This window comes from Cygnus atratus, chromosome 2, assembly GCF_013377495.2.
Source record: "Cygnus atratus isolate AKBS03 ecotype Queensland, Australia chromosome 2, CAtr_DNAZoo_HiC_assembly, whole genome shotgun sequence".
In the NCBI taxonomy this organism is placed as follows: Eukaryota; Metazoa; Chordata; class Aves; order Anseriformes; family Anatidae; genus Cygnus; species Cygnus atratus.
Genome location: NC_066363.1, coordinates 127,315,623 through 127,342,380, shown reverse-complemented (window position 1 = coordinate 127,342,380; position 26,758 = coordinate 127,315,623). Strand labels below are relative to the sequence as shown.

Here is a 26,758-nt window from a genome sequence, read left to right as displayed (position 1 = left end):
TCCTTTAGGTGTGGTAGAAGTTTCTTTTAATACAATGACCGTATAAAATACTGGAGTTTAGTCTAATGTTCTCTAAAAGGTAATTATAGTTAAACACAAGTAGCTGTTTAGAGTTTCTAACTTTCTCTTACTGTTAAAGTTTCTAAACATCTGAACTTAATCTCCTTTGTAAGATAGCTGTCCTTTAGCATAGTTATACTAACTAGATTAGAAGTGCCCTCTAAGGTTTGTATATTGACAGCAATATTCCATTTAAGTTGGAAGTGGAGTATGTAGGAGAATGTTTAAGGCTTTTAATTTAAATCATAGTATAGACATTTGAAGAAAGTGTGTTTGCATTTTTCTTTTATAACCTAATTTTTCCCCTTTAGTAATTAGAAATACTTGAGTCACTTGTCTGTACAGTAAGACTATGATCGTACTGACAGTGGCTTTTAATCTGTCTGCATTACCTTCTGTATAACATGTAAGGTTATTCTTAATGTACCGTCATTTGACCTGATATGGATTTTATATGGTTTCAGTTATGTTTTATTTCCGCTGTTGTGATGGATTATGTGAAGTCTGTATTTAATCTTTAGAGCAGTAGTCATTCAAATTTTCTATCATAACAACTGAAAAGATAGCAGTTATCCTATCTTTTACCTCTTCCCTGACCTCTCCCTTAAATCCACAAAAAAAAAAAAAAGACCCTGAAATGTGGAGGTCTTGTATTTGAAAGAAAGGGCATTAAGCAGATGTTTATAGAGCTTTTTTTAAAAATAAACTTAATAGTTATTTCCAATGTTTTTACAAATATTTTAGAGGAAAAGGATTGGCAAGCCACTCACATAATACTAGAGTGAAACACATCACCTCTTGGTAATTCCTGTTGGTAATTGCCTATACTATCAATTCTTTGTTTAAAACAAATTTCCATTTAAAGAAAAAAAGAAGAGCTTAAACTGAGACAAGAAGTTGCTTTTTGTTCAGTCACAGCCTGAAGAACCCTTCTGCCAAAGTCATCTGTAAATGAGAATGTATTGTGAAAAATGATGCAAGAACAATGTAGTTAGCATTTCCATCGGCTGTCTCTGCTTCAGATTTTTGATTAAGAAATGATTGTGGTCTTTTATGGAAAAGTCCTACTGACAGATGGTGGGACCTCTTCATTGATGTATTAACTGATTGTGAATTTAGAGGGTTAAAACTCTTCTCTAAACCTTATTGCCAACATAAGTACAACCTTTGAGGTTTTCCATACAAAAACTGGTAACTTTATACATAGACTATGCAGTCTGCCCATGGAGGAGTTCAGTTCTGACAAATGAAATCTTACTCTGGACTTGAGCAATGCTTGATAGACAAGCTGACATATGTCAATGTGTTGATAGACTAGCTGACGTTTATTCACATCACATACTTTGGCACAATTTATCGTGTTTAGTGTGGGGATGTTTATAACTAGATTGGTTTTGCATGATAAAGCTGAAGTGTACTGCAAAGCGATTGTCTGAAATCCTATGTTTGAGCACTCTGGTCAGTGCTATTAGTAACTCATTTTCAAGAGCACTAAAAAAAAATGAACACAAAACCAGAAATACCCTGTTATGCTGCTTTTGTTAGAGCCACTAGGACTATACCCTAAAAGTTAAAGGGGTACTGACATGGATATTTTAGTCCCAACTACATTTATGTCTGACCGAATCATAAGTTCGCCAGCCATTTTTAATAGTCTTGAGATTAATGAGTTGAAGCTCAAAACTGTTTAGTTTAAAATGGAAGTAAAAAGGATGTCATAAAATAATTTTTTTAAGTAACCCAAAACAATTTCCTGTCAAAATGCATCGCGTTTTATGATTCCATACTTCAGCAGTAAGTTAAAATAGCTGTTTTATTTCTGAATGATAATATCATTGTTTTTTTTTCTTCAGCTTAATGTATCATACAGAAGCTTTGAACACTCAGGAAATGCAGTAGTGTCCTAGAATACACTATTTGCAAAACCACTGGCTGTTAAGCAAACTAACCTGCAGATTTCTAAGGGGGAGGGGGGCAGAGGGAATTAGTGCAATTTACTTGGTAGTGACATGGGTATGCTATTAACAGACAATTGGAAACTTGCCACGCTTAACCCCTGAGTTCTAAATAAATTTCAAAGTTGAAAATTTTTAAAACTGTGTTTCTGTTGATTTGATTTGTGACCTCTTAGAGCGGGTGTTCTGCTGGAGAATCATAGTTCTTGTGAATTGTGTGGTGAGCAAACTGCTAATATTGAAAGTAGTATTTGGGTGAAAGATGGTGAAACACCATGGATGATACTAAAAGGTTTCTTCATAGTTCTGAAGAGATTCATGAATTTAGTTAGTGCTTAGATCTCTTCCAGCTTCTAATTGCAACTAGTCAGTTCTCCAAAGAAGTGACAGCATACTAAAAATGCCTGGTATTCATAAACAGCCTTGAAGAGTCTTTAAAGACAGCCTTTAAAGACTTTGTGGGTCCTGTAATACTGAACTCCCTTTTGCTTAGTAAGCTAGTCCCGTATCTGATGATTAACATTTTAAACAAGTTCTGATTCAGCCATAAAAAGTTGCCAAGTCTTTACCAATTGTAAGCAACGAGGAAAGTCCTGCAGTGTTATGATTTTTCATAGTATAATGTGGTGAAGAAGTCTCTGGTGGCTTCCCAACGTGAAATGGACTGTGTATCTGGAACAATCTGGAACTCTGTTTTACAAGACTTTAAATTCCCTTTTGGCTTTGAGGTTCAAGAGAAGAGAGATTGTCATCAAGATTCACCAGGCCGTTATATTCAACAACTGCATCGAACACAATATTTAAAAGGCTTTTCTGAAGTAATGGTATTAAATGTGGAAAATCTATTGCTTCTGTTCGCATTTACAAATTACAGTATATACACCAATGTCATAAATAGCAGCAGTGGCTATTTGATTTTTCTCCCTTTCTTGTTTTTACAATCCCATTGAAAGGGATAGTTTTTACTATCCCCAAACCTACCTAAATCTGTTGGTTTATATAATGAAGTAGACAAAGGAATTAATGGCACAGAAGAAGTAACTTTTCAGGCCATGTTTTGCCTTTTTTTTTTTTAATTTTGGTCTCAATTGTTGCATTGTAATTTAACAGTACCAGCAGTACTGCAGAGTCAACAAAATCACAACACCAGTGTGTCGGTGCTAATGAGAAATAGCAGATTTTCCTAGCTGAAACTAACAGTGAAGGCTGGGCTGTAAGCTTAGTTTCAACAACTGGGAGAGAAAAAGATAGCAGGAACTCTTATTTTAAGATTGAGCGAATCTAGAAATAAAACTGTAATGCTGTTCTTAAAATACAGGTGGATCAAAGCTCTGTAATTAGCAGATGAGGCATTTGGTGTTTTTTCCCATGGAAAATGTCCGGCTTTGAAGGATTTTTTGACAAACAATAAATTGGATTGAAGTGGGATTTCTTAAGTGTAGCTCACTAGGTGGCAACGTTATGGGAACATATCAACACTGTGACCTCAATGTGTTGCACAACAGCGGGAAGATCCAGAAAAGAGCACATAGATTTTGTGATTATTAGTCATCTACAAAGCTTGCTTGAGTATCGTCAGTAGGGCAGCCGAGAGAGAAGAATGTTGACTTTATCAGTTCAGGTTTTAACGAGTGTTGCATGTCATGAAATAAAGCTTCGAGTGCGATGCTTCTACAAACATAGGTTATGGTGCAATCCCTCTTCTGTGGGAGAAAGGTCACTGAGATTAAAAAAAAAAAAAAAAAAGTTCAGTCATCACCATGTTAATGTTTCATGCTTACAGGGTAGAGGATTTTCCTCCCACACTCTGTGGGAGGAGAATAATGACGTAAGATCACAATTACTCTGTGACAAATGGACTACTTCAACTTTTTCTCCTCTTAAACTTATGTACTCAGACGATTTTCAAGACGTTCATCATGTCGTATTTTGTAGCCTCACTTGTTCAGGGTAGCATTTGGAAAACTAAAGTTCTCCTTAAAATATATTCAGCACTTTACATTGGTGAAAGTAACAACCCGAGAGCTTTTAGATAAATTAAAACCTTACTGTGCAATGGTAAAGTTACTGGTTTTCAGGATAGTTTCATGCAATTAATGAGTTTGAGGGAAGACAGGCAGTTTGAGGAGGGAAATTAATGGTACTCCTTATATTTTGAATGTCAAATTCTTTTGAAGTTAAAGCCAAATACTGTGAATTCTTTCAATATTAATTGTTAATTAATTAAAACTGCTTTTTCAGATGAGAGTTCATAGCTTAGGCTTCTCTTCCCATGTAAAAAAATACTACGGATATCCTATTTGCATCTAATAAGAGCAAACCGTTATCTTCAAAATCCTGACTACACAAAACCATAAGTAATGCATAATTAATGTCTTAGGTTGCTACAAATTGTTGATATTCTGCTCAGTAAAACAACAGAGGACTTGTTAGGCAGGTTAATTCTCTCTTGCACAAATTGTTTGGTATCACTGAGCCTGAAAAACGTCTAGGATCTATTTGCATTTGGCATTTCATCTATCTTTTCATACAGGGAAAAGCTTCCTGCATTACCATACTAGATTGGACATACAATGCTTTCCAGAAGTGAGACTCCATTTGAGTCACAATTATTTGTAGCAAATTACTTGAAACATGTAAATCATATCCCAATATCACACTATCATTTAAGCTGCTTTCAGATTTGTCATAGAGCACTTATGAGAAATATTTAACTTGTAACAAATAACTATGATTTAACAAGAGAACTGCCTGAAAATATTTGCTGAAATAGTCAAGTAACTGCTCATCCTTTTTGTTTTCTTAACATCATACTCTGTATGAAGTCTTTCCCAAGGGATGTTAAAAAAAAAACAAAGCCTAACCAACAGGCTGAATCAGTGACATCTTGGTGTACAAGCCTGCAAACTGAAGTTCTGCAAGCTCTGTACATAGCAGGCAGTCTCTGGTGATGGCAGTGCCCAGTGTGATGTGCACATTTGGAGGATTTGCTTTTCATCGTGCTGGAGCTGCGATAGCTTATTGTACGGCTCTGTAAGCCACCCAAGAAGTCTTTTCTCCAGCAAATGTATCTTGCTTCTAGACCAGCATGACTAAACAGCTACACAGATCTGAAAATTTCTTGTCAGCATCTTCTACATTGGTTGTGGAGTCTGAGTCACTTCTGTGCATCTCCAATAACCAACTTAGTAGGTATTCACATACCCCTTGGGCTTACCTGAGAAGCTTTCTGTTCAGAGTCTTTATAAAGATTAAACAAACAACCTAAACGACAATGCTATTTGAATCTTAAATGTATTTATTATCACTGAGCAGAGTCTGAATCTTGTATTTGATAGATGCCATAATCAACCTGCTTACACGGGCTCTGGATAACGATGCTTTTTATGCGGCAGAACTTTTCACAATTACATAACCACAAGCTTTTTAATCTATTTATCTATTCTTTGATTACGGGTCCTACACCATCCTCCTTATTTACAATTTTATAGCTTTTATCTTTATAAGTATTTATCTTTACAGGATTTCTAAGAGTTATAGGAGTACTGGTGCCAAAGGTGTGGCTTGACAGTTACTTCGAAATGGTGATTGCAGCATATTACTAAAACAGGCAGTTCCCCTTCTTGCCATGGCCATGTGTTCTCCTTCTTCCCTGGCAGTAACTATAACTGTGCGTCCACAGAATAGGCCAGGTTATTTTTTCTGATCTGATGGAAAAACATTTTGGTAAGTAACCATTATGCATGATGAAGCCCTGCTCTCCTGGAAGTGACTGAACATCTGCATGACAATGGGAAGCAATGAATGAATTCCTTGTTTTGCTTGGCTTGTGCACGCAGCTTTTTCTTTATGTATTAAAGTGTCTTCATCTGAATCCACAAATTTTCTTACTTCCACCTTTTTGATTCTCTTCCCCATCCCCCTGGGGGAAGAGTGAGCGAGCGGCTGTATGGTGCTCAGCTGCCTGCCAGGATTAAACCACAAAATGGTTTCAGTCTTCCTGTGGCTAAACTGAAAGCCACAGATCACTTGCAAAATTGATAAATCCTGCATAAGAGAAGAAATGGAAGCACATGACATCTGAGAATGGGATCACTCATGCTGTGTTTTCTCCCGTATCGGGAATAAGGTGAAACCTTTCCCTTTGCCTCCATTCACTACTTTAACTGATGTGGAACAGAAGCGATAAACGTGCATGTTACTATTAAGAACTGAGTAAGACAAAATTGGAAGAAGCCATTGATGAAAACCCTACATTATCAGTAAGAAATAAAACAGCAACACAATTTCAACAGGTCAAAGACATATGAAAACATAGCATATTTTTCATTTTTAGTGATGTATGCAATTAATTTGTCTTCTCGATACAATTTTGTCTTGGTTTGATTCCACACCTTTTACTAGCATGATGCAGACCGCTTTCTGCAGGTGCATCAAGCGTGTGTTTATCAGAAGATCTCTGTTCCACAGACTTTTTAAGCTCAGTACCCTTAAACTGGCAGTGGAAGAAGTTGGCTCAAGTCCTCTGTGAGGTATGTAGTTCCTGAGACGTAGTCTCCTGGCACTGCAGATTATGGTTGCTATGTCACTGGAGTAACAAAGGGAGGTTAATGTCAATGTGCAGTTAAATTCTGTGTAAGATAGAGATAAGATGGAAAGCTACAAACAAGTACAGTGTACAAAGGCAAAAGAAATCAAGCACGTGTTACAGTGGCAGAAATTGTAAAGAAACAGGTTGTGATAGTTTGGTATATAGAAGAATGATACAGGAAAAGGGAGACCAGAAGAAAAAAAATGTTTGGTAATGATAATGGAGAGAATGGAATATAAAACTATAAGAACCCTAATCAAGAAACATATTTGACTTTTGTGAAACTGGTTAGATACATCAGAAGATTATCTAATAAATGCAGACTGAATATTGATTGCATTTTTTTCTGTAAATATAGGTAATGCAAACCATGAAATGGGTTTTTAGATCACATTCATGAATGTTTTCAGGTACATTTTCAGTAGGAGGTACAGTTGCAATTTCATGATTTGCACTATATATATATTAGATATGAGTCATAACCGTGTATTTGATCAGATCAATACAAAATACCTCCTGAAATAATGCAGATACTACATTAAAGCCCTCTTACCTCTAAAGCTTTGAGTATTTGGGATCTAGGACTCCAAACTTGGAAGCTTCTGGCAAAACTTAAGTTTACTTGTGCAGGATGAGACCGCACTGGCCAAATACTAAAGATTTATTTCATTAAAAACAAACAAACAAACAAAAACCAAAACCCAACCAACTCCCCCCCACCCCAAAAAAAAAAAAAGCCACCAAGAATTTTTCATTTCTGCTTTGGCTATCTCTACACCTGCAAGATATTAGGAAGGGTTAACTGCACAAGTGTTTTCTCCCATATTTTGTATAGGTAAAGATCAATGCTGAAATGAACAGCAAATTACAATATAACCAACTCATTGTGAAATCTTCCCACTCTGGGATCTGGGGCTTTTTGTTGTTTAGATTACTGAGTAATTTAGAACAAAGAATACTATGAGCCATCACAAAGTCGGGAACAGAACAGTATTTAAGGAAGAAAATACTGATATTCATAAAAAAACTCTTCCTGAGAGTCTGCTAATAGTATTTGTTTCCTTATTGTGCATGAGGGATTGAATCCCTGTGGCATTATGCACTGTACAAACAGTTACTAAAAAGCACTGCCTGCAATCCAGGTGATGGAAACATGGGGAAGGAGAAAAAAACAATAAAACACAGGAATAAAAATGTTGCACAAATATATTATGGAATTGCATTACACCTGAAAAAAAAAAAAAAAAAAAAGATGTGTAGTAGAAAAAATACATTTGGTATAAGAATAAACTATTCAAAGTGAATTTAGGAATGGCGGATGGGTTCTGGTCATGAGTTTCAGCTGCAGAATGACTGTTCAGTCTCTTACACATTCGGTTAAGACGGGGTGGGAAGTAGTCCATTTGTGCTTTATCATTTATGCAAAGGGCAGACCCTGTTCCTTGCTTTTCATGTCTGCTATCCTCAGGAATGGAATTTGCAACTGGAGGAAGTTATCTCAGTAAACAATATTCTAGTCCAAAATGTGGTAGGTGCCTTTATTTTTAAGATCAAAAAGTTACTGTAATAAAATAAAATTAAAAAAAAAAAAAAGACTTCTGGAACTTAAGGGTAGTTAAAAGGTTAAGAGTGTTTTCCAAAGCAGCTTCTTGGCAGGAGACAATTTTTCTTTATTACAGAGTGGAACTTGTATTTTTATTGGTTACAGTTAGCATAAGGCTACAAAGCTGTTCTCTCCATGCAAAACTAGCTTGCTGGCGTTCGTACACTTAGGCCTTTTCATATCTTCTGACCTTGAAAAGGGTTTTCTAGAACATGGTTAAGAAACTGAATACAATGGACTCAAATCAGTTTTATCTCCCTGTGATGACAACAAAACGAATAGTCAATATGTCCATGTTTATAGCTGAACACATGTCCACTGCTTAAACTTGATGTTCTTGCTATCATTGTGGCATATGGCACAAATGTATTTGGGGATAAACATATGTTTGAATCATGCAAAAAAACCAACATCTAGTAAAACAGTAATAGTGCCACTTAATACTGTAACTGCCTAAGTTAGTTCTGAAGAACGGCAGGAAAAAGAGACCTCCACCTCTACTGAATGCAATAAATCCTCTGCAACCTAATATGAGTTGAGAGATCATATGTTAATATTGACTTCTAGGGAAAACACAATGGCACGACTCTTGACACTTGAATGTCACTTACATGAAGGCAGTAGAGCAATGCCAGCTTGCTCGGCTTCAGGAGCCTATTGTTTGTGACTGAGAATTGAGGTTGGATTTAGAGGGCAAAAAGTATAGGATTCAGCTTACATTGCAAGTTTTTCCACCCTTTTAGTAGGCTACTCTCATTTCCTACTCAAAAATCAACACATACTCAGTTCTGTCATCAGCAAATTCCTCCAGAGCCCGTAGGTTCGTTCCCTCCTGCAGCTCGCTCACGGAGGAATGATGCTCCTGCTGCCTTCTGCTGCTCCTTTTATGCAAACCACAGGAGTTTGGATGCTCATTTTAACAACAGCAACATTGCCCATGCCGGACACGAGTTGGCATCTGATGCCGCATTATGCTGGGTTTTTGTTTTCCTCCACTTAGCCATCTTTAAAGCTGAGGATATAAAAATACATCCCAGAAGGTAAAGCTTGTAAGAGGGAGCAGCACCTTGCATCCCACCAAGTAATACAGTTAAAGAAAGCAGGCAAACTTTCAGATACACAACCCTTCTTCAGGCCTAGAATTAAGGTGGCAGATTTCAGAGGCACATACAAGCTGAGAACAACTGTTCGGTCATTGGATTGGATCTGTATCAGTTAGGCCACCTCCAAAAGAAAATTCAGGTGTTACTGAGGAGCAGAGGTGATCCAAGCGGACTCTTTGGCATCATTATGAAGTGCTGGTGTGCAGAAGCAAGGAAAGACAGTTACTGTAAGATTAGTTATTGGAACATACAGCAAGGTCAGTGGGGAGATGGAGCTAAAATCAGCTATAAAGTCAGGATCATAGAATCATTAGGGTTGGAGAAGACCTCCAAGATCATCTGGTCCAGCCATCACTGCTTACTAAATCCTTGGTTTTATGTACACGCTGACATTATGGGCTTTATAATTTGTCTTCAAACCCAGTATTTTGTAGGTTTATGTTGAAGATCAGGTAGGTATCGGATACTATAGGTGGGATAGCTGCTGTACGGGAGGTGTTTTGGCAAGGTGCTTAATTTACTGACTGTAGTTGGGCGTGTAGGGTGGGCGTTTTCATTCACCCACAGAGCTACCACCCAAGCACCTGGTGCAAAGCACAGAGCGCATTCCATCCCAGGAAACGAAAACGCCGAATCCCAACACGCTCCCACCTAAAGCACGACTCCCACACGGCACAGCTCAGGCGACTCCCCCTCGGCCCGCCGAACCACAACCCGCCCGCCCGCCTCACCGCCCCCCCTGCGCCCGCCCGCCCGCACCGCCCCTCCGCGGCGCCTGCGCGGCGGCGGCGGCGGCACCACGTGACGGCCGAGGGCGGGGACGGAGCCGGGCGCTGCGAGGGCCGGCGGCGCGGTGCGGCGGGGCGGGGGGGGAGGAGGAGGCGGCTGCATCATGGCGTCCATGCAGGTGAGCGGCCGGCCGCCAGCCGCGCCCCGGCCTGCGGGGCGGTGAGGGGCAGCGAGGGGAGCCCGGCCCGGCTCCTCGGGGGGGTGCCCGGAGGGGTGAGGGGAGGTTGAGAGGGGGGCAGGCGGAGGGGAGAGGGCGGGGAGGGGAAGGGAGCGGGGTCGGGGTCCTCGGTGCGGGCTGAGGGGCGCTGAGGGGCGCTGAGGGGCCGGGGCCGAGCCCTGCCTCCAGGGGTGTCCCCCCGGGAAGCTTTGGGCCGAGAGCGCCTGGCTCTGCGTGCTTGCAACCGGGCTGCCGCAGGGCCGGCGGGGTGCAGGCAGCCTGCTGCTGCCCGACAGGTATTTCCAGCCGGGTGCCGCCTTCGTCCACCTCTCCGGAGGAGCCGGGGATGGCAGCTGCAGGATCTGCTCGGGCACCGTGGCTGGCTTCTGCCCTGACTTACCGGGACGTGCCCAGGACAAACGAGCGCTGGGCTTTGCGGCTGTGGGCCTGGCCTTTCCTCTGTCACCTGCTCCGCTTCACCTCCTTATTATTTGTATTTTCGTTTTGCGTTTAGATGCGGTTGATCCCCTACTTCTCGTTTTCCTCTTCAAATCCCTCTTTCTTCTTTTCGTTCTGATCCCCTATAACTCGTATTTTTTTGTCACGAGTAATGGGACGACCCGGAAGGAGCATACAAACAATGAGATTAATTCTGATAGCCTGGATTTAGTGCTAACAAGAGTTAAAGTGTCAAAACACCGGGCCTTGTGGGGTAGAAATGCTGCTGGCAGAGATTAGGAGCATTAAAAAAATTTGTAGGTCTTTCTGAGTTACTGAAATGAGACGGGATCGAGAACTTGAACGTAGTTGAACATGCTGTACAGAACGTTCTTGATTTAGCAGCAGTTTAGACAGGCTGATGTGTCTTCGATTTAGCAGCTCAGTCTGGCGAATGCGTTTCTGGAATCCTTTTTTTAACATTCAGATTTCCACAAGTGCAAAATTGAGACAGTCGTTCATTAAGTAGAAACTTTTTATAAAGCTACGTAAAAAACATAAGGAAGTGACGGCTGTGAAACTTGAAGGAGGCAGTCTGTGGGGCTTTATAAACCAAGGCTATGCTCTGTCTTTGGCGTATTAAATGACCTTCTGCAGCTTGCCTCACCCTCATTCCTGTTGATCCCTTTGTAAAAGGGAAATAATTATTACAAAATCATTGTTTAGGACACAGGAATTACAAATGTTGTCTAAAAGATCAGTTATGTGCGGAGGTAATACTCTCTTCCTGAAAATTTGACTCTCATGTTGTAATTGCTTCCATTTTAGAAATACTTGCTGTAAGATCATACTCCTTTCTCTCTTTTTTTTTTAAATTCTGTTCTGTTTTCTTTTGATGAGGAATTTTATGGAGTTGTTTTTTTTTTGTTTATGTCCTACCAATTGCATAACGTTCTGAAAATAATGACTTTTTCCTGAGTTTTAGACATTCATTTATGCTGTGCTCAAAAACTAGAGAAATGGAAAAGGAATTGCATAGGAACCTTTGTTGTAAATAAGCAGGAAACCTAAACTAACTTCAGTAAAATTAGTAAGTTTCCCAGGATTGGGCACCTTCACAGGTGAACAAGATTTCAAAGCTCTGAACTTTTCTATCGAAGAATGGTCAAATCTTCAACGTGGAAAACATTTTAGAAAGGAAGCTGTTGTATATAGTTTTGAATGATTTTTCCATTCATGTTCAGTCATTGCTGCTAACATTTAATATGTAAGTAGCCTCACTCAAAAAAAAGCCATTTTTCTGATTATATACAGTTTTTTTTTTTTAATACCCAGTGTCTGAAATGTTTGTGCAACTCATTGCAGTCTGTAACTATACCAATAGTCTATTACCATACCATTATGGCAGTTTTGTTGATATTTCTGATACGAATGATACATCAAAAAATGACTAAAATTTATTTGAGCTACTCAAATGCCATAATTTCTGCAACGTTGTGATGCGCTCAGTTGATTAGACCTTGTCTTTACATATCCACTGAAATTTCTGTGACTGACTTAAAGGGAAATTATTTGATTGGCATATTCTTAAGTCATCCTGCGAGGAAAGGGTTGAAACTCTATCAAACCAAACTCTTTTTGCCAATGTCCATGAAGATCAACCTGAACAGCTGCTGTGGTTCAGCTGATGTATTGTAACTCAAAACTTGGGAGTATGAGCCTTTGTGTGCCTAGTTTAGGTTTATTATGATTTTTGCCTGCACCGAACTTGTTACGGTGGCTTTCCGTAACACTCTTTCTAGATAATAGAAGCCCATGTTGATGAGATCCTGTGTTTAGCTTTTTAACCACTGTGTTGTACAGAGTGTTGACTGATTCGCCATTGGGTTTGTTTAGCCCTTAGGCAAATGTTGTTTTTGTTTTTTTCCCCGAGATTTTTCTCAGAAAAAGTGCAAGCTTGTATAACTTCTTTGTGAAGGGGAGAAGAAACATTCTGAGAAGTTGTGAGTACTGTAGAACAAGCAAATAGAATGGACTTCTTATGAAAATTCGGTGTGGCATCTTTAGTTTTAAAGCTAGAGTTAACATAAAAATGTGGCAAATACTGAAGAAATACGAAGTAATAAGCAGTTGTTCTCAGAACAGCTGGGAACACAGAACTTCCATTGAGAATAGAAGAGTGGGCAAAGAACAGAACCAAGGTAGTTTAGCTGAAAATGCATCGTTTCTGTACAGTGTTACATACTCAGTTACTGCCTTTCCCTAAGCCCACAGGTATCAACTGCTTGCATCTAAACTTGAAAGATTCACTTTATAATGCTGACATTTGAATTACTGCTATTTTACTTTTCCTGTCTTCTTAATACTGAGTTTCTTGAAATTCTGACTTATGACCAGATTAAGGAGATTTCACAAACACATCTGTGGGGACAGTTTTAGGTGTTTATCACCAAAATAACCTCTGGTCTTTTCATTAAGTTAGGCACACGGGGCTTGTACATGCAGATATTTAAATCTGATTAAATTCAGGGGTAATGTAATTAATGACACAAACAGCTTTAGTAAAGATTGTAGTGTAGAATGTCAGCCTTGTGTTTGTGCATGCTTTTATGTTATCAGGACTTTTTTTGCCCTTGAAAAATGCCCGCTGTTGGGCCACTATCAAAACACACGCTCACATCAAAGTAAAAAGTGCTACTTTAAAAGTCTTGTTTCAGCAACAGATTTTTTTTTTTTTCTAAATACCTGCAACAAAAGGCATTTAACAAAATAACTGTGCCAAATGACAGCGTGGAATTTGTATTAGTTGAGATCATCAGCAGCTCGATCACAAAACACAAGCTGGTGGTAACACAGAAGCTGCCCACAAGTTTCACCCTAGTGTGTTTTTTTTTTTTTTAATCAGTGGGGTAGGGGATGGGGAAACTGTATGCAAGTCACTGAAATCGCAGGGAAAAAATGGCATTATAATTGCATTGTAAGAAAATATAATGTTCTGAATACGCCCACTTTCATCTAAGCTTCCTTGTTTCTGTTCTTCACCTGCTCTTCTTGTCTCGGTGGAAGTTCTCTTTCCAGCTGCTCTCAGGACAGTTGTTTATTGCTCAATAGTTCTTCGGTATTGACAGCAATTTTATTTAGTAGTTGGGAAATAATTTTCTCTTTGACATAATTTGGCCATGAAGGAGTTTTAAAATCTATATAATAAAACTTAAAAAAAAAAAAAAAAGACAACTTCATCAAGTAAAGCTTTCAGTTGACTGGAACTTCAGTGCTGGCGCATACGCGTTTAGTGCTGCTGAAGGTCACAGTACAAGATATTATTTGTGTTATGTGGAATTAAATATTTAAAAAGAAAATGAGTGGCTACTGTAGCTACACAATCAATTCTGGGATACAAACACAATGAGGTTACTGGTAGTTACTAACTATGTGAAACATTTACTGGTTCCTTTGGTGAAATACCACTGAAAGGTTAAAAAAACAAAACAAAAATATATATTTTTTAAAACTGAAAGATGGATGTACTGTAATTGAGACCAGAATGAGTGGAGAGGAAATACCATTTCTCCTGTCCACTAAGTGGTTATTAGTCCTCTGTGTAACCTTCAGTTATCAGTCTGTACCAGTACGCAGTGTATTAGTTTTGGCTATAAGCCATGCTACAGTAAGGTGAGATAAATACAAAATTTATATTTGTTTTACCAAGATGAGTTTAATCTTGTTTTTTTTTTTTTTAATTAACTTTTGAAGTGAGTTAAAAAATCCAGTGAAGTTTAAAATTTGCAGCTATTAGTTCAGTGAAGATAAATAAAATAAAAGTCGTGGCTTTAGGCCCTGAGGAGTCTCACTTTTTGCATCTGCCTTTATAAAATACTTTGGGAAATGCTTTACTGTGCAGCAGCTGCAGGATTTGGGGGCTACAACAGAAGAATTCACTTCATAGAAAGAAAGCAGTGGCAGACTTTAGTTTACTAAAACTAACCCTAGATATCAGCAGATTTTTCTTCCAAATAGGCCAACTGTATGGCTAAAATATGGAAGACCGCGAAGGCTTTCAGCCTGGTATTTTGAATGTTGCTATCTGATCCACACCTGTATGATTTAAATCAGGGAAATAGGAGTAGGCAGCTATTTACTGGAAACAACTGTTATCCCAGTCGATTGTAGATATTTCTTGCTCAGCTTGATAATGCCCTGTTCCTGCTTTTAGGCTTAGCTATTCAAGCCCTGAGAAGGGGAAAAGAGAAAACAATAGATTTGCAAAAGCCAGGGAATGCTGTCTTGTTAAGCTGTACCCTTGGAAAGCTCTGGGGGCTTGTAAATAATAAGCTAAAGCAGCTTAACTCAGATAATGTGCACAAGGTAGTGGATCAAGCACTTTCTTCAATTGTTTGGTCAAATTCTGTCAAGCTAAGACTTTAAGGGATCTTCGCTTCTATAGTATAAAGGTATAGGCTCTACTGGTGAATACTGCAGGAGATAATGGGATTAAATTACCCCTATTAATATGACAGAGGTGAGGCCCAACTTCTGTCGGACTCAGCTGTTATGGTTGGGTTCAACAAACCCAAATGCGCTCGGTAGAATGACCACATCTGACGTAGCCGTGTTTAACAACCAAAGTTGAAGCTTGCAAGCTTTTGGAGGCTGAAGTTCTTGCTGGTGTGGTAGTGGTGAGGATGAAAGTCTTTCACTCTGAACTTGTAGGCAAAAATTTCATGCATTGTGCATGGTTTTGAAGTAGGACTGACAGCTGGGAACTTGGGTTGTTTTCTTTTTTCCTTTTGAAGGGAGTAAGAGGCAATGTTACAATTTAAATCTGGTAAAACTTCATTAATGAAAAGCAAATTGCAAATACATTTCAAGTCTTTTAAAACAAGAAGAGCCACTAAGCATCCTCTCATGGTAGAATGAGACGGCTCAAAAAGTCTTCTGAAATCTGTGCAAGTCCTTGCAGGTTGTCCTGTCTGTCTGTCCCCTCCCTGACCTTTAGCACTTAAATTAAGAGCGGGGTTCGGTCTTGGGCGTGAAAAGAAGGAGGTGGAACCCACCATTTGCCTCCCTGGCACCAGTATTAAAAAGTTCGATGAGAAAGGGCAAGAAGGTAACAGTGGCAGAGCAGGAATTGCTGAAATTTTTGTTTTGGTGGTGGTAATTAATGATGTTGTTGAGAATGCTATTCGTCCTTTCATACACAGTTTTAAAAATAACTCTTTTGGGTGATAAAACCAAAGTTGTCATCTCTATATTCAACTCAATTAAAAATACTGCTTGATCAGCTTTAAGAAAAAAAGATCCTTATATATGTCAATCCATTTTGTTTAGTTTACTGGAGTATAGCAAATACTGTCTCTAAAATCTGCTGGAATAAAACCCTTCATGGAATTTTGTGCCACGTATTTACGTAGATACATTCTTTCTTGATTAGAAATGGGTGGCCAATAAGGAGAAGGGACAAAGAAACGGAATGGATTCCCAAATTTTCTCCCTGCCATACCTAGGGGTATGGATTAGATGAGTATTTAAATCTTGTTACAGTTGGCTGTTTCTGACTTTTTTTTTTTTTTACTCCCTTTTCTTCCCAAAAGGTATTTTGTCAGCGTACAGTATTTTATCTCGATTTTCAGCCTCTGGAACGTTCTTCGTGAGGATGAGAAATTCCCTGGTAGACATATGGTTGCCCTCGTTATGCCAGTCCTTGCTGTTATCTTGCAGTCCTTGCTTTAGCTGAAGCAGTTTAAATGATGTCAGACGCTTGTCCTTAAAAGACAGAATTATTCGTGTTTGACTTGTTAGTACTGTCTGAGGCTTGTGCTGGCCATTGTTATGTCTGAAGAATCCCTTGAAAAAGCAGATTACTAGCTGTCGGGTTCGTTTTATTCTTCGTTAGTGGATTTCACTTAATTTGCTTTAAAATGACAGGTTTAGTGTCAAAAACGGGATTAGCTGGAAAAAGCGTTTCAGGCTGTGGTGTGCGGAGTGGATTTGCGTGTGCGGTTATTTGTGCCTGTTTAATTATGTTGTAGTTCTGTTTGCAGGTTGTTCTCGCCTCTTGGTGATCTGAAGTCAATTCTCTCTAGAAGAGTGCTGCGTCGCCTTGACCTTCCAGTCAAATATTGAGAAATCCCCAACTTGCACTATTTCTCGCTTTATTTTAGAGTATCTTGGGGTGGAGCATGTGAAGAGTCTCCTGGTTAGTGAACTGAGAAATCAACAACCTCCACCCAACCCTAGTGAGACCTTAAAACGTTCAGAACAACAAACCATTATTGGTGGGAACTTCTTTACAAGTAGCTCGTTAAAAAGCTTCCTGCACTGCCTTTAGGCTCCCTGAAAAAGAGAGAAACACACAAAATGCCTGATGCTGGGGACTTGAACTGCGGATTGGTCTGGGAAAATAACATTGTAGAACTGGGTTGCCAGATGTTAACATGTTTTATTAGAAATAAGGAGGAGGATACTAATCTGCTTCTGCACTCTGAGTACAGATGGAAAACCTGATACTCAGCCAAAAATAGATAAAACTGAAAAACAATTCTTCCAGCTCAAATCCTGGCATTATTTTTTATGGGCATATTATTCTGCAAAGCAGTTTTGCTGTGTCCTGCTGAAGCTCTAATTGGGCACATCCAGCCGATTCATCTCTCTTCCCTCCTCCTCTGGGCCTTGATTAAAACTTACTATAAGTAAATTTCCACTGATTAGCAAAAATTCTCCCAGGACTGCGATAGTCAAGGATCTGGATGGCTTGTGTGCTGGGGAGTCTGGGCTGAATGATTTCACCTGGTTAATGCAATATACTCTGCGGGGGCTTTTTGAATGACCTGCTTATTAGGAAACAAAGCACTTCCTGAGCTCTTCAGGAACTCTCTCTTTCATCTTTTCTGTTGCTTGCTTGACTTTAGTAAATAATATATTTTTTTAAAGTCAGCATTTTTAATCTTTACCTATTTCTCTTCTGTTTGAGAGCTTTTTGGTGTTTAAATTTAGGTGTCTGTTTAGGAATAGAGTACTAAAATAATAGAAACATGGAATCAGTTGCAACAATACTTGTGCTGCTAATAATGGATTTTCTATAGAAGAGTTTTGTTTTTTTGTGTGTGTGTGTGTCTGACAACCAGGGCTATTTACCCAGTGTTTAGAATTTCACATGCCTTGAGATTTGAGATGGTTTTCAGTAAGAAATGTGCGAAGGGAAGAACGAAAATACTGAAAATAGAGCTGTCCCTGGTCTTCCTCTCTCAGGCTGGGAGGTTGTCGTGGCAGGCCTGTGACAGCTATGCTTAGGAAGCAACGTGATGGTGTTGTCACAGCGCTGGCGTTGCAGCCTAGTGACAGCTCCTGCTCTGGTACGAGGTTACCATTTGCCTCCATTCATAAAGGAGATATCTCTATGGATATCTCCCGGATATAAAAACTTACCCAAATCGGAAACGATGTTTCTGTGAGGTGCTTAGTAACTCGAATGGGGGAGGAGGTGACAGCTTGTAGCTCATAAGTGAAATGTAAATTCTTTGCCAAGGCTCCATCCTAGGCCTGTCAGTGCTTTTGTGCTAGCAGTTTGCTAGGTGCGCTTAAGTCTTTGGATGTGCAAGAGAGTCACTAGCAGTTACTGAAGAAATGCTGTTGGGTCTCCCTGGGATGCAGCGCGTTGACTAGCATACAGCAAGAGTGGAGCCCCTGTGGGATTAATTTTTAACTCCTATTTATGAGTTAGCTTTTCTTCCGTGCAGATCTCCGAACTAGATAGAGTTGAATTCACAGTGTTTAGGAAGGCACGGCCTTGGAAGGTTGCTCCTTTCATATATCATCACAACAAAGACAAGGAATGGAAATAGTGCTTGGAAATAGGTTTCTAACGAAATTGGCAAACAGATATTTTGGATACTCATCTTTCCTAGTGCGTGATATTTTGAAGTTGCTGTTCCATCTCTTAGTTTTTTCAGGTCCTCATGACAGTGCATAACTGAACATGACTGGTAGGGTCTCTCTCTCCAGGTGAAAAGGCTACCTCACTGCAGCTTTGTTGCCCATCCCAGCGTCTATTAATGGGAAGAGAAGGTGGAACGCTTCCTCCAGCAGAAATCGAAGGAAGCTGTTTACACGTTTTCCACTCTGGTTTCTGCTCTATTGCTAGAGAAAAACTGCTTTCCCCTCACCAACTGTTTTCTACCAAGCTCTTATCACTGCCCATAATATATCTGGTCTTGTACTGAATTTCATTTTGGTTCAATCAGCTCAGCATTTTTCTCTATTCCTAAATTTTCAAGTCCATCTGAAAGGTTGCTTATAGGTAAAGTATTTTACTAAGATAACTCATTATTTAGCTCCTAGATTACCCATTTCAGACACTGCATATCTCACGCAACATTTTTCGAAACACCAAAAAGTAGAATATTCAAGAACTGCAAAGATAAGATGCCTGAATATATGCACTGAGCTCTTTTTCAATTTTATTTTCTGTGTATCATTTACCTTTATGAAGTATATTCAACTCTGAGGAAATAATAAGCTGGGACTATGGGCACACAGTCGAATTTGTTTGCGTTATGGCATCAATATTTTACTGCTAATTGACAAGGCCAATGTAACAGTGTGTGTGTGCTTTGCCCACTCCAGTTATGAAGTACAGTGCCTTAACGAAAACAGTATTTGTTGGCTGCCTTAATAGCTCTCAATAATATGTACATATATTCATAGTTGGCAGTGACCCTTATAACTAAGGGTACCTTACTTTTTTAACTGCGAGCATACATACTTTTTGCATATAGCTTTATTATGTTTTAACTCTTTCTAGGCTCCAGTTTTCTAAGGGAAGGGCAAAGCTGTTGCAAGAGTTTAGAGCTGGAAGTAGACGCCTGATATTGTGATGCTCTGTTTTAAAGGCGTTGAGAAAGGTATTTTCCACATATCTACAAGAGCTACTCAAATTTTCATGATGGGAGGAGGTGGGGGATGAATTTGAGTGCACTGTTTCTTTGTGGGAAATTAGAGTTAAAGGCTGCCTGCCTTGGCAGAGATCCCTGGCTTGGGAAATATGACAGTGGTATTGTCATATATGCTTTAGGAGTACAGGTTATTCCCTTGTGAGACCAGTGAAGTAATTTTGATTCTGTTAATAGATGTTTGTAGCATAACGTCTGGCTTAAGGGTGCACAGTAACCAAACTGTCAGATTCTAGGGGATGGATTCTGAAACATTCACGTTACCAACCTCCAAATCTTCTGCTGTACTAAACTGCTACCCTGTCCCTGTTTTTACATTGCATCTTTTTATATGCCCTGCCTCTGCTGCTTTATGTGATTCTCCAGGAATCAATACAAGTGAGAAATTTAGCTGTGGCATTTGAGATGTTACCACACCAGATCCAGAGCTGGCAAAGAGGGATGCGTACCCCACTGGAGCAAGAAGAATATATATTTTTGCCTAGCAAAGGTGCTAGAAGCTATTGGCTTTGGAGATGTTTAAACCTAAACTGTACCAGACAGTGGCTGCCATTTTTCTGGATTAAAATGATAGTTTGTTGTGAGCTCTGTGGGGAGTTGGCAGGAATTGTGCTGTGCTGACACCTGGTTAATTTTGTTCTTTGCTCCATATTCTTTGAGAAGTCTTACGAGCTTCACGCTTCAGAAAATCAGTGGAGGATATCTGAGCGGGCTGCACGAATCCTGTTTGACAGAATTAGCTGTAGGATACAAGCCATTGCTATGTCAGGCAATTCAACTGCTGCAGTAAGCTTTCCTTTGGAAGTGATGTTTGGATCATTGTTAAGCTGTGTTCTTTGGTTTCATCCCTGAATCACCCTTTCCTGTAGAGGTAGGTGAATTAAGAAATTGTGGTTTCAAAGGCTTCCACCTTTATGAAAACACTTGTGCGAACTGCTGCTTGTGTTGTTATTCTTTGTCTTGCAGCTGGTCATTCTTTTGATTGAAGGACTGTGGTGTTATCCAGTCTTGCGTTTCTGATCTTCGTGCTCTCTTCATCTCTCTCCATCTAGGTAGTGAATGTGATACCAATTTCATACTTTTTAGTTTTAGTTTATTTAGAAGTTATATTAAAACAATGTTTAGCATAAAATCCTCTATCTCAAAAATAAGGACGAGCTCAAATTAAGATTGCCCGTGTAACTTGATGTTTGCGCTCTGATTTTTCTTTCTCAGTTGTCTTAAATCAGAAGTGGACAAGCAGGAAGGGAATGCCTATATGAAATCCCACGGTGGAGTAGCAGAAGCATTGGAATGATGGTCTTATGATATTGGAAAGAACCATACAGCAAGCACTGATCCGAAGAGCGTATAGGTGTATAGAAATCATCTGAGTGAGTGGTGGAGGCTATTGTGGGAAGTGAGTGGCTGTACTGTCTTGTAGTTTGACTGGAAGGAGCTGGCTGAGGGGCTGGAGGCAACTTGAATGTGTGATGAAAGGAATATCACTCTTGATTCATGGTAATTAAAAAGCAAAAGTAATTACAGTATTTACTTCAGATATGCAGTTCTCAAGAGGTGGAGATTCGTAAATGAAGATGGACTACTGATAAGCGTTGTGCTACAGGTTTCTAGAAAATACTATTTTACAGTGGCAAGTTGTCTCAATATGGAAAAATAGAGGAAATGTAATAAAAATGTGGCTACAGGAGAAGCTATTTAGTGAGTAGAAGATAATAAAAGACTTTGACAACTTATTTTCACTTTGTTTTGTGCACTCTTAAAGCTCCATATAAAAGGAAGGGGAAAGCATGTAAGGGTGAAATCTACCCATGGTTCATTATTTTAAATTAGTAGATTTGAAAAAGCATTAAGAAAGTTTTTTTTTAAATCACCTAAAAGAAAGATGAAGAAAAGGATGAATCTATTAATGGAAAAGGAAAGCAAAGAACAGATGACACAGATACTTAATAACAACGAGGCAGTAAATCATGGCAAACAAATGGGACAGATTTAATGGCTTTTTGGTATTGGATATTATGTCTGCCACTAGCATTCAGCTGTTTGTTTTTTTGTGTGTTTTTTGTTGTTCTTAATGTTTAAGGAACTGATTCTGATTTGCTTTTTTGGCAGTTATTTTGAGTGAGTTTCCAGATGGTAAATACTATTTTTATTCTTCTGCTTTCCTATGAAAAAAGTGGCTTCTGGAAATCGCTGAACTGAATGGTCTCTGATACCTACAGGCTATAAGTAGACAATTAACTTGTACATAGATAGGAAATCCATTTTAGCTATGTTTTTAGAGCAAATTGTATTGAACTACCATGGTTTCCTCTTTTGCTGTGTAGTAACTACTGTGAAAACAGAGCAGTAGATGTTTTCTGATGATGCAAATATTTTTTTTTGCTTTGGCCTTTGAATGAGCCAGCAAGAAAAATGTGGTATAAATTAATGTGTTTTTTTTTTTTTTTTGGTCCTGTTAACTACAGAGGTATCTCAAGGTATCACAGAAGTAATTTGGTTGTTGTAAAATTGTTCTGTTTCAAATGAGATTCTGACTGAGAAAGGGCGTTTTGTTCCTTTGGGCTGAGCAGACCTGCCAAAGGGTTTTCTGAGGGCTAGTCTGCATAGGCTTTCATGCTTTCTTACATCCCAGTCATCCAAGCTGCGTGCAAGCGTTCTCACAAAATACAAAAGTGACAACAAATGGAGAAGCTTCAGCTGAAGAAGGATTAAAATCAGCAAAATGGCTTTCAGGAGAGAAAGGTGCAGTGTATTTAACTGGGGAAGGAGAGGGGAGAAGCATAAAGGAGTAGCAGGCTAACCAGTGCTCGTGTGGCAGCGAATGCTGAACTGGGTTAACTGCAGCAGGCAGCCCAGTCCCACGCGGCTGCTCACTCACTCCATCGTGTGATGCGAAAGGTAAAACGAGAACTTGTGCATTGAAATCAAGGCAATAGGTAAAGCAAAAGCTGCATGTGCATGCAAAGCAAGTGAGAAATTCATTTGCTACTTCCCTTTGGCAGGTGGGTGTTTAGCTGTTTCTAGGAGAGCGGGGCTTCATCTTGTGTAGGGATTGCTTGGGAAGACAAAAGCCACAACTCCAAACATCCCCCCCCTTTCTCCCAGTTGTTAGTTGCTAACCCTGATGACATTTGATGGTGTGGAATATCCCTTTGGTCATTGTGGTCAGCTGTCCTGGCTGTGTCCCCTCCCTGCTGCTCATGCAGTTCTGGCCTCCACTACACAGCAGCGTGAGAAGCAGAAGAGACCTTGGCTCCGTGCAAGCACTGCTCTGCGACAACTAAAATGTCAGTGTGTTATCAGCACTGTTTTTCATCACAAATCCAAAACATAGCACCACAGGAGCTACTTTGAAGAAAATGAACTCTGTCCCAGCCCAAACCAGTACAGAATGCAGACTGAAAGTGTGTAAAAAGCATTGTGCCACTACAAAGAAAAAGCAAATCTGTGGGATATGCACAGAAGGATAATGATGAAACATTCTTCTCAGCCACGCAACTTTGAGCCTTAAGTGAAGAGGCTGGTTTTGAGTGTCAGGTTACTGTATATGCATATGTATGTGTATATATTTGTGTGGTGTGTAAATATATATGTATATAGTTAAGGAGTCAGCTGCACAAATGAAATGCACAGATAATGAGATTTGGAGGTGGGTGGGAGGAAGTTGAGAGAGTTACATAGGTTTAGTTTAGGGAAGATTGGACAAGGACAGAATTAAGTTGAAAATAAGTCAAAGAATTCTGTCTCCGTGAAGAATAAAAGAAGTGGTTTGGCGTAATTCACTTCACTCACCTGGATCTCTTACTGTGAAGAAAACTATTCCAGTTGGAAAAGCAGTGGGATAGGCAGAGATACGGTGATGTGGGAAGTGTTAAAGGCTTTTAACTGCAAGGATATTTTACAAATCTTTGATCCATCCTTATGTTAGAAAGATGGAGAGGTGACTTCCCTGAGGTATCAGCAAGCGCTAAGTTTATAAGTTTCTAGAGATGAGATGGCCAAGATTGTTGGAAAGGTGTTCATCCAGTGTCCTTCGTCCTGCTACGTGTGCCACCCCTAATTGTCAAGAATTTTGTGCCTGAAAAGCAGTTTCCTATATTTATGGCTATAAAACACAAGGAAATCTCTCCCTCTGAAACCATCCCTTTCCAGATGTTTAATTTCAGAATCTTAGTTTCAGTGTGCCTTTTGGGTGTAATGTGTGTGTACTTGGTATATCAGTCTTTTAAACACAACAAAATAATGACAAAATAAAGTAACTAAATGAATATTGAATTATCTTGATGCTACCAGGGCAGGTTTCTGGTCTTACACATGATGTTACAGTAGTCTTTAGGTGTTCTCGGTGTTACTCTGAGGAAATCCACATTCATTGAAACATGATTTGGTCAGCTAGTACAAACACTTCTAACCACTGAAGAGGAATCAATTTCAAATTGTTGCATTTAAACTTTGGAAACTTTCTGACTTGCTTTGGTAACAAGGAGCTCAGTTTCCCAACTGAGCTGTATGAATGTGGGCCTCAAGGGCCTCATTTAAGTGTGTATGTTTTTTGTTTTTTTAAACTAGATATAACTCCTGATATTAATGAGATGCTACGTGAGACAACTTATTTTAAGTTGTGGTAAGTAAGAGGGGAAGAAAAAAAACAGTTCTCCGTGGTAGCTTTGGAGAGTATCCTCAAAATCTTCTGATTGCCGTTAGCTGCATCCTAGGCTGTATGTGCAAGAATGTAGGCAGCAGCGTGGGGAAAGTGCTTCTCCTCCCTGGCACTGGAGGCCACGTCTGGAGCACCATCCGTTGGGAGCCCCGCTACAGGAAGGGCCTGGTGTGCTGGAGGGAGAACCTCATGTGGCTCCTGAGGTGATGAGGCTGAGCTGCACGATGCTCAAGAGGCTGCTCAGCCTTCACAAGAGAAGGCAAAGGGAAGGTCTTGCTGATGTCTGCAGGGAAAACAGAGCGTGACTCCTCTGAGATGCACAGCAGGAAGACAAGGGGCGGCAGGCAGATTGAAGTGTGAGGCGTCCTAATAGGATACAAAGAAAACGTTCCATACCATGAGGGTTTTCCAACACTGAAATGAGTTGACGAAACAGGCCAATTAAAAGACAAATTTCTACATACTGGTTAGCCCCCCTCTTGAAACAGTTTGTCAGTAGTTGTATGAATTCTGGTCAGTAGGCCACGATTCCCTTTTGTTCCAGTTTCTAGAGAGTACTTGACAGCGTCTTCTGAAAGAGGTCTGTAGGCAGCTGTTAGTCTGCAGAGGTAACTGAGTTGGTGCCTGGTAGAACAAACCGCATTTTGAGAACTTGTGGTGAGAGTCTGATAAGATACCTTACCTGATAATTATACACGGGTATGATAGACTTGCGTGGCATGGTTGATGGAATACTAGTAAGTCACAAAATAGATAGTATATCTTATTTTTCCAGTTGGAAGAAAACAAAACAACAACAAAGAAATAAGGATTTTTGTGCCCCAAAGCATCAAATTTTAAAAGCGTATCAGTTGGTCCAGTAAAAGTCCTTCTCTTTGTGTAAAAACTGCCTTGATTCTATCTTTAGACTGTAGTGGTTAGAGTAACACTTACGAAATCCTAAAAGCACTTTTTTCCCCTTGAGCCTGTCAAATGCTCTCAGAGTTCTTGTCGTTATGGGAGAAATCTAAGAATTTATTATAAAATAATATTTTTTTCCTTTAATTTCAAAGGATGTTATCCAAGGTAGTAGGTATAGCTGAAGTTGCATAAATTTCTTTGATAGAGAATCTCTGAAAAATGAAAAGTTTGTGCCATATCTGATGGCAGTCGTTGGTCTTCTGTTCTGAATTCCTGCTGCTGTGAGATACTCTTCACTTTTATATTTTTATATTTCCTCCTGACCTTATCCTCAAGTGAATCATTGTTGGGATACACGAAATACATAAGGGCAAAGTATAACGGAGAACAGAGCTGATAACTGAGAGACGCTAGCGTGGCTGTGGTAAGGTTGCAGGGAAAAGCGCTTTCTGCTGATACTTGCTCTTGTTTGGGAGATTCTTCTGAATGAAGAACGAGTCCAGAAGAGTGGTGGGTTTCTTGACATCCTCCCTAATTCCCTCCCTGCTTTTCCAGAGGAGCGATTTCTAGGAACTTCCTGCTAGTCAGAACACACCAGGGTGATAGGTAGTGATAGTCAGGTTTTCTTTTTTGATTCCCTTGTTTCAAAGCAGTAAGTTTCTTTGCTAAAGCTTGTTTCCATTTCCTGCGTGCTAGTAATGTTGCAGGTTTGCTTTGCTGGGCAAACATATTTTACTGAGTTTGTGGCTGAATGTTCAAATAATGTGTCAGTTTTCTATTGAATGTGCTCTTTTCGTCTTTGTAGGGTAACAACCTGAACATGCTTTTTTTTTTTTATTGATATTTTTAATGAGAGCTGTGAATAGAGATCAGGCTGGACTTCTGTTGATACTTGTTTGGACTGGTTAACTTGGAGAAGATTGAATTTTTAAAGACAATCAAAGAAGAAACAATTTTGTTTACTGGTTAGGTGAATAATAGGTTAGGTAAATAATGAGTATCTCTCGTTATTTCTCTAGGGTACGCTTTTGGATCTTGTATTTTTGTGTTGCAGTTGATGGACAATGCGTTGTCCGTATATATTATTTTAATGGACAGGCCCCCTTGAAGGTAACAGCAGATGTTGAACATGAGAAGAATAGGACATTTCAGTGGTGCTCTGCTGGCTATGTACGCATTTATTTCCTCTTCTCTGCTCTCTGCTCCCTTGGGTTACTGTTCTTCTCGAAAGAACCATGAATATTACATGTGAGAGCTGAAAAGCTGCAAAGCAGGTGGAGAAAACATTTTTGCACTGATGAGGTGAACAAAAGAATGACTGACACTGGATTACACTGAAAAGCAGGGTGATGAAGAAAAGAGCCATAGATCGAAACTTCAATTGATATTTTAAGTGATGGTAATTCAGCAATTTTTGTAGGATGTAGAACAAACAAAACTTCCTCTCTTCAAATTACTGTTTGATCAGATACCAGTACGGTAGTGTGGGTGTTCTTAATTTTAAGATGGATTTTAGGTTCCTTTGTAAAGACACTTGTGTAGTTGGTCTAT

The 26,758-nt window shown here is 39.5% G+C and overlaps 1 protein-coding gene across 4 annotated transcripts in view; it reads left to right on the top strand.

Moving 5' to 3' along the window:
• Positions 1-10,105: 10,105 nt before the first annotated feature.
• UBE2W (ubiquitin conjugating enzyme E2 W) overlaps positions 10,106-26,758 on the top strand; it is a 34,879-nt gene continuing 18,226 nt past the window's right edge. For 2 of the 4 annotated variants that reach the window (XR_004781191.2, XM_035563167.2), the window contains exon 1: positions 10,106-10,219. Coding sequence is in view for 2 of the 4 variants with exons in the window: in XM_035563167.2 (XP_035419060.1) it covers positions 10,205-10,219 (15 nt within the window). In the remaining 2 variants the exon portion in view is untranslated. Of the gene's footprint in view, positions 10,220-20,372; positions 20,516-20,610; positions 20,697-20,859; positions 21,018-26,588; positions 26,607-26,758 lie in introns of those variants that run through there. The other 2 variants (XM_035563169.2, XM_035563168.2) reach the window with 2 other exon arrangements.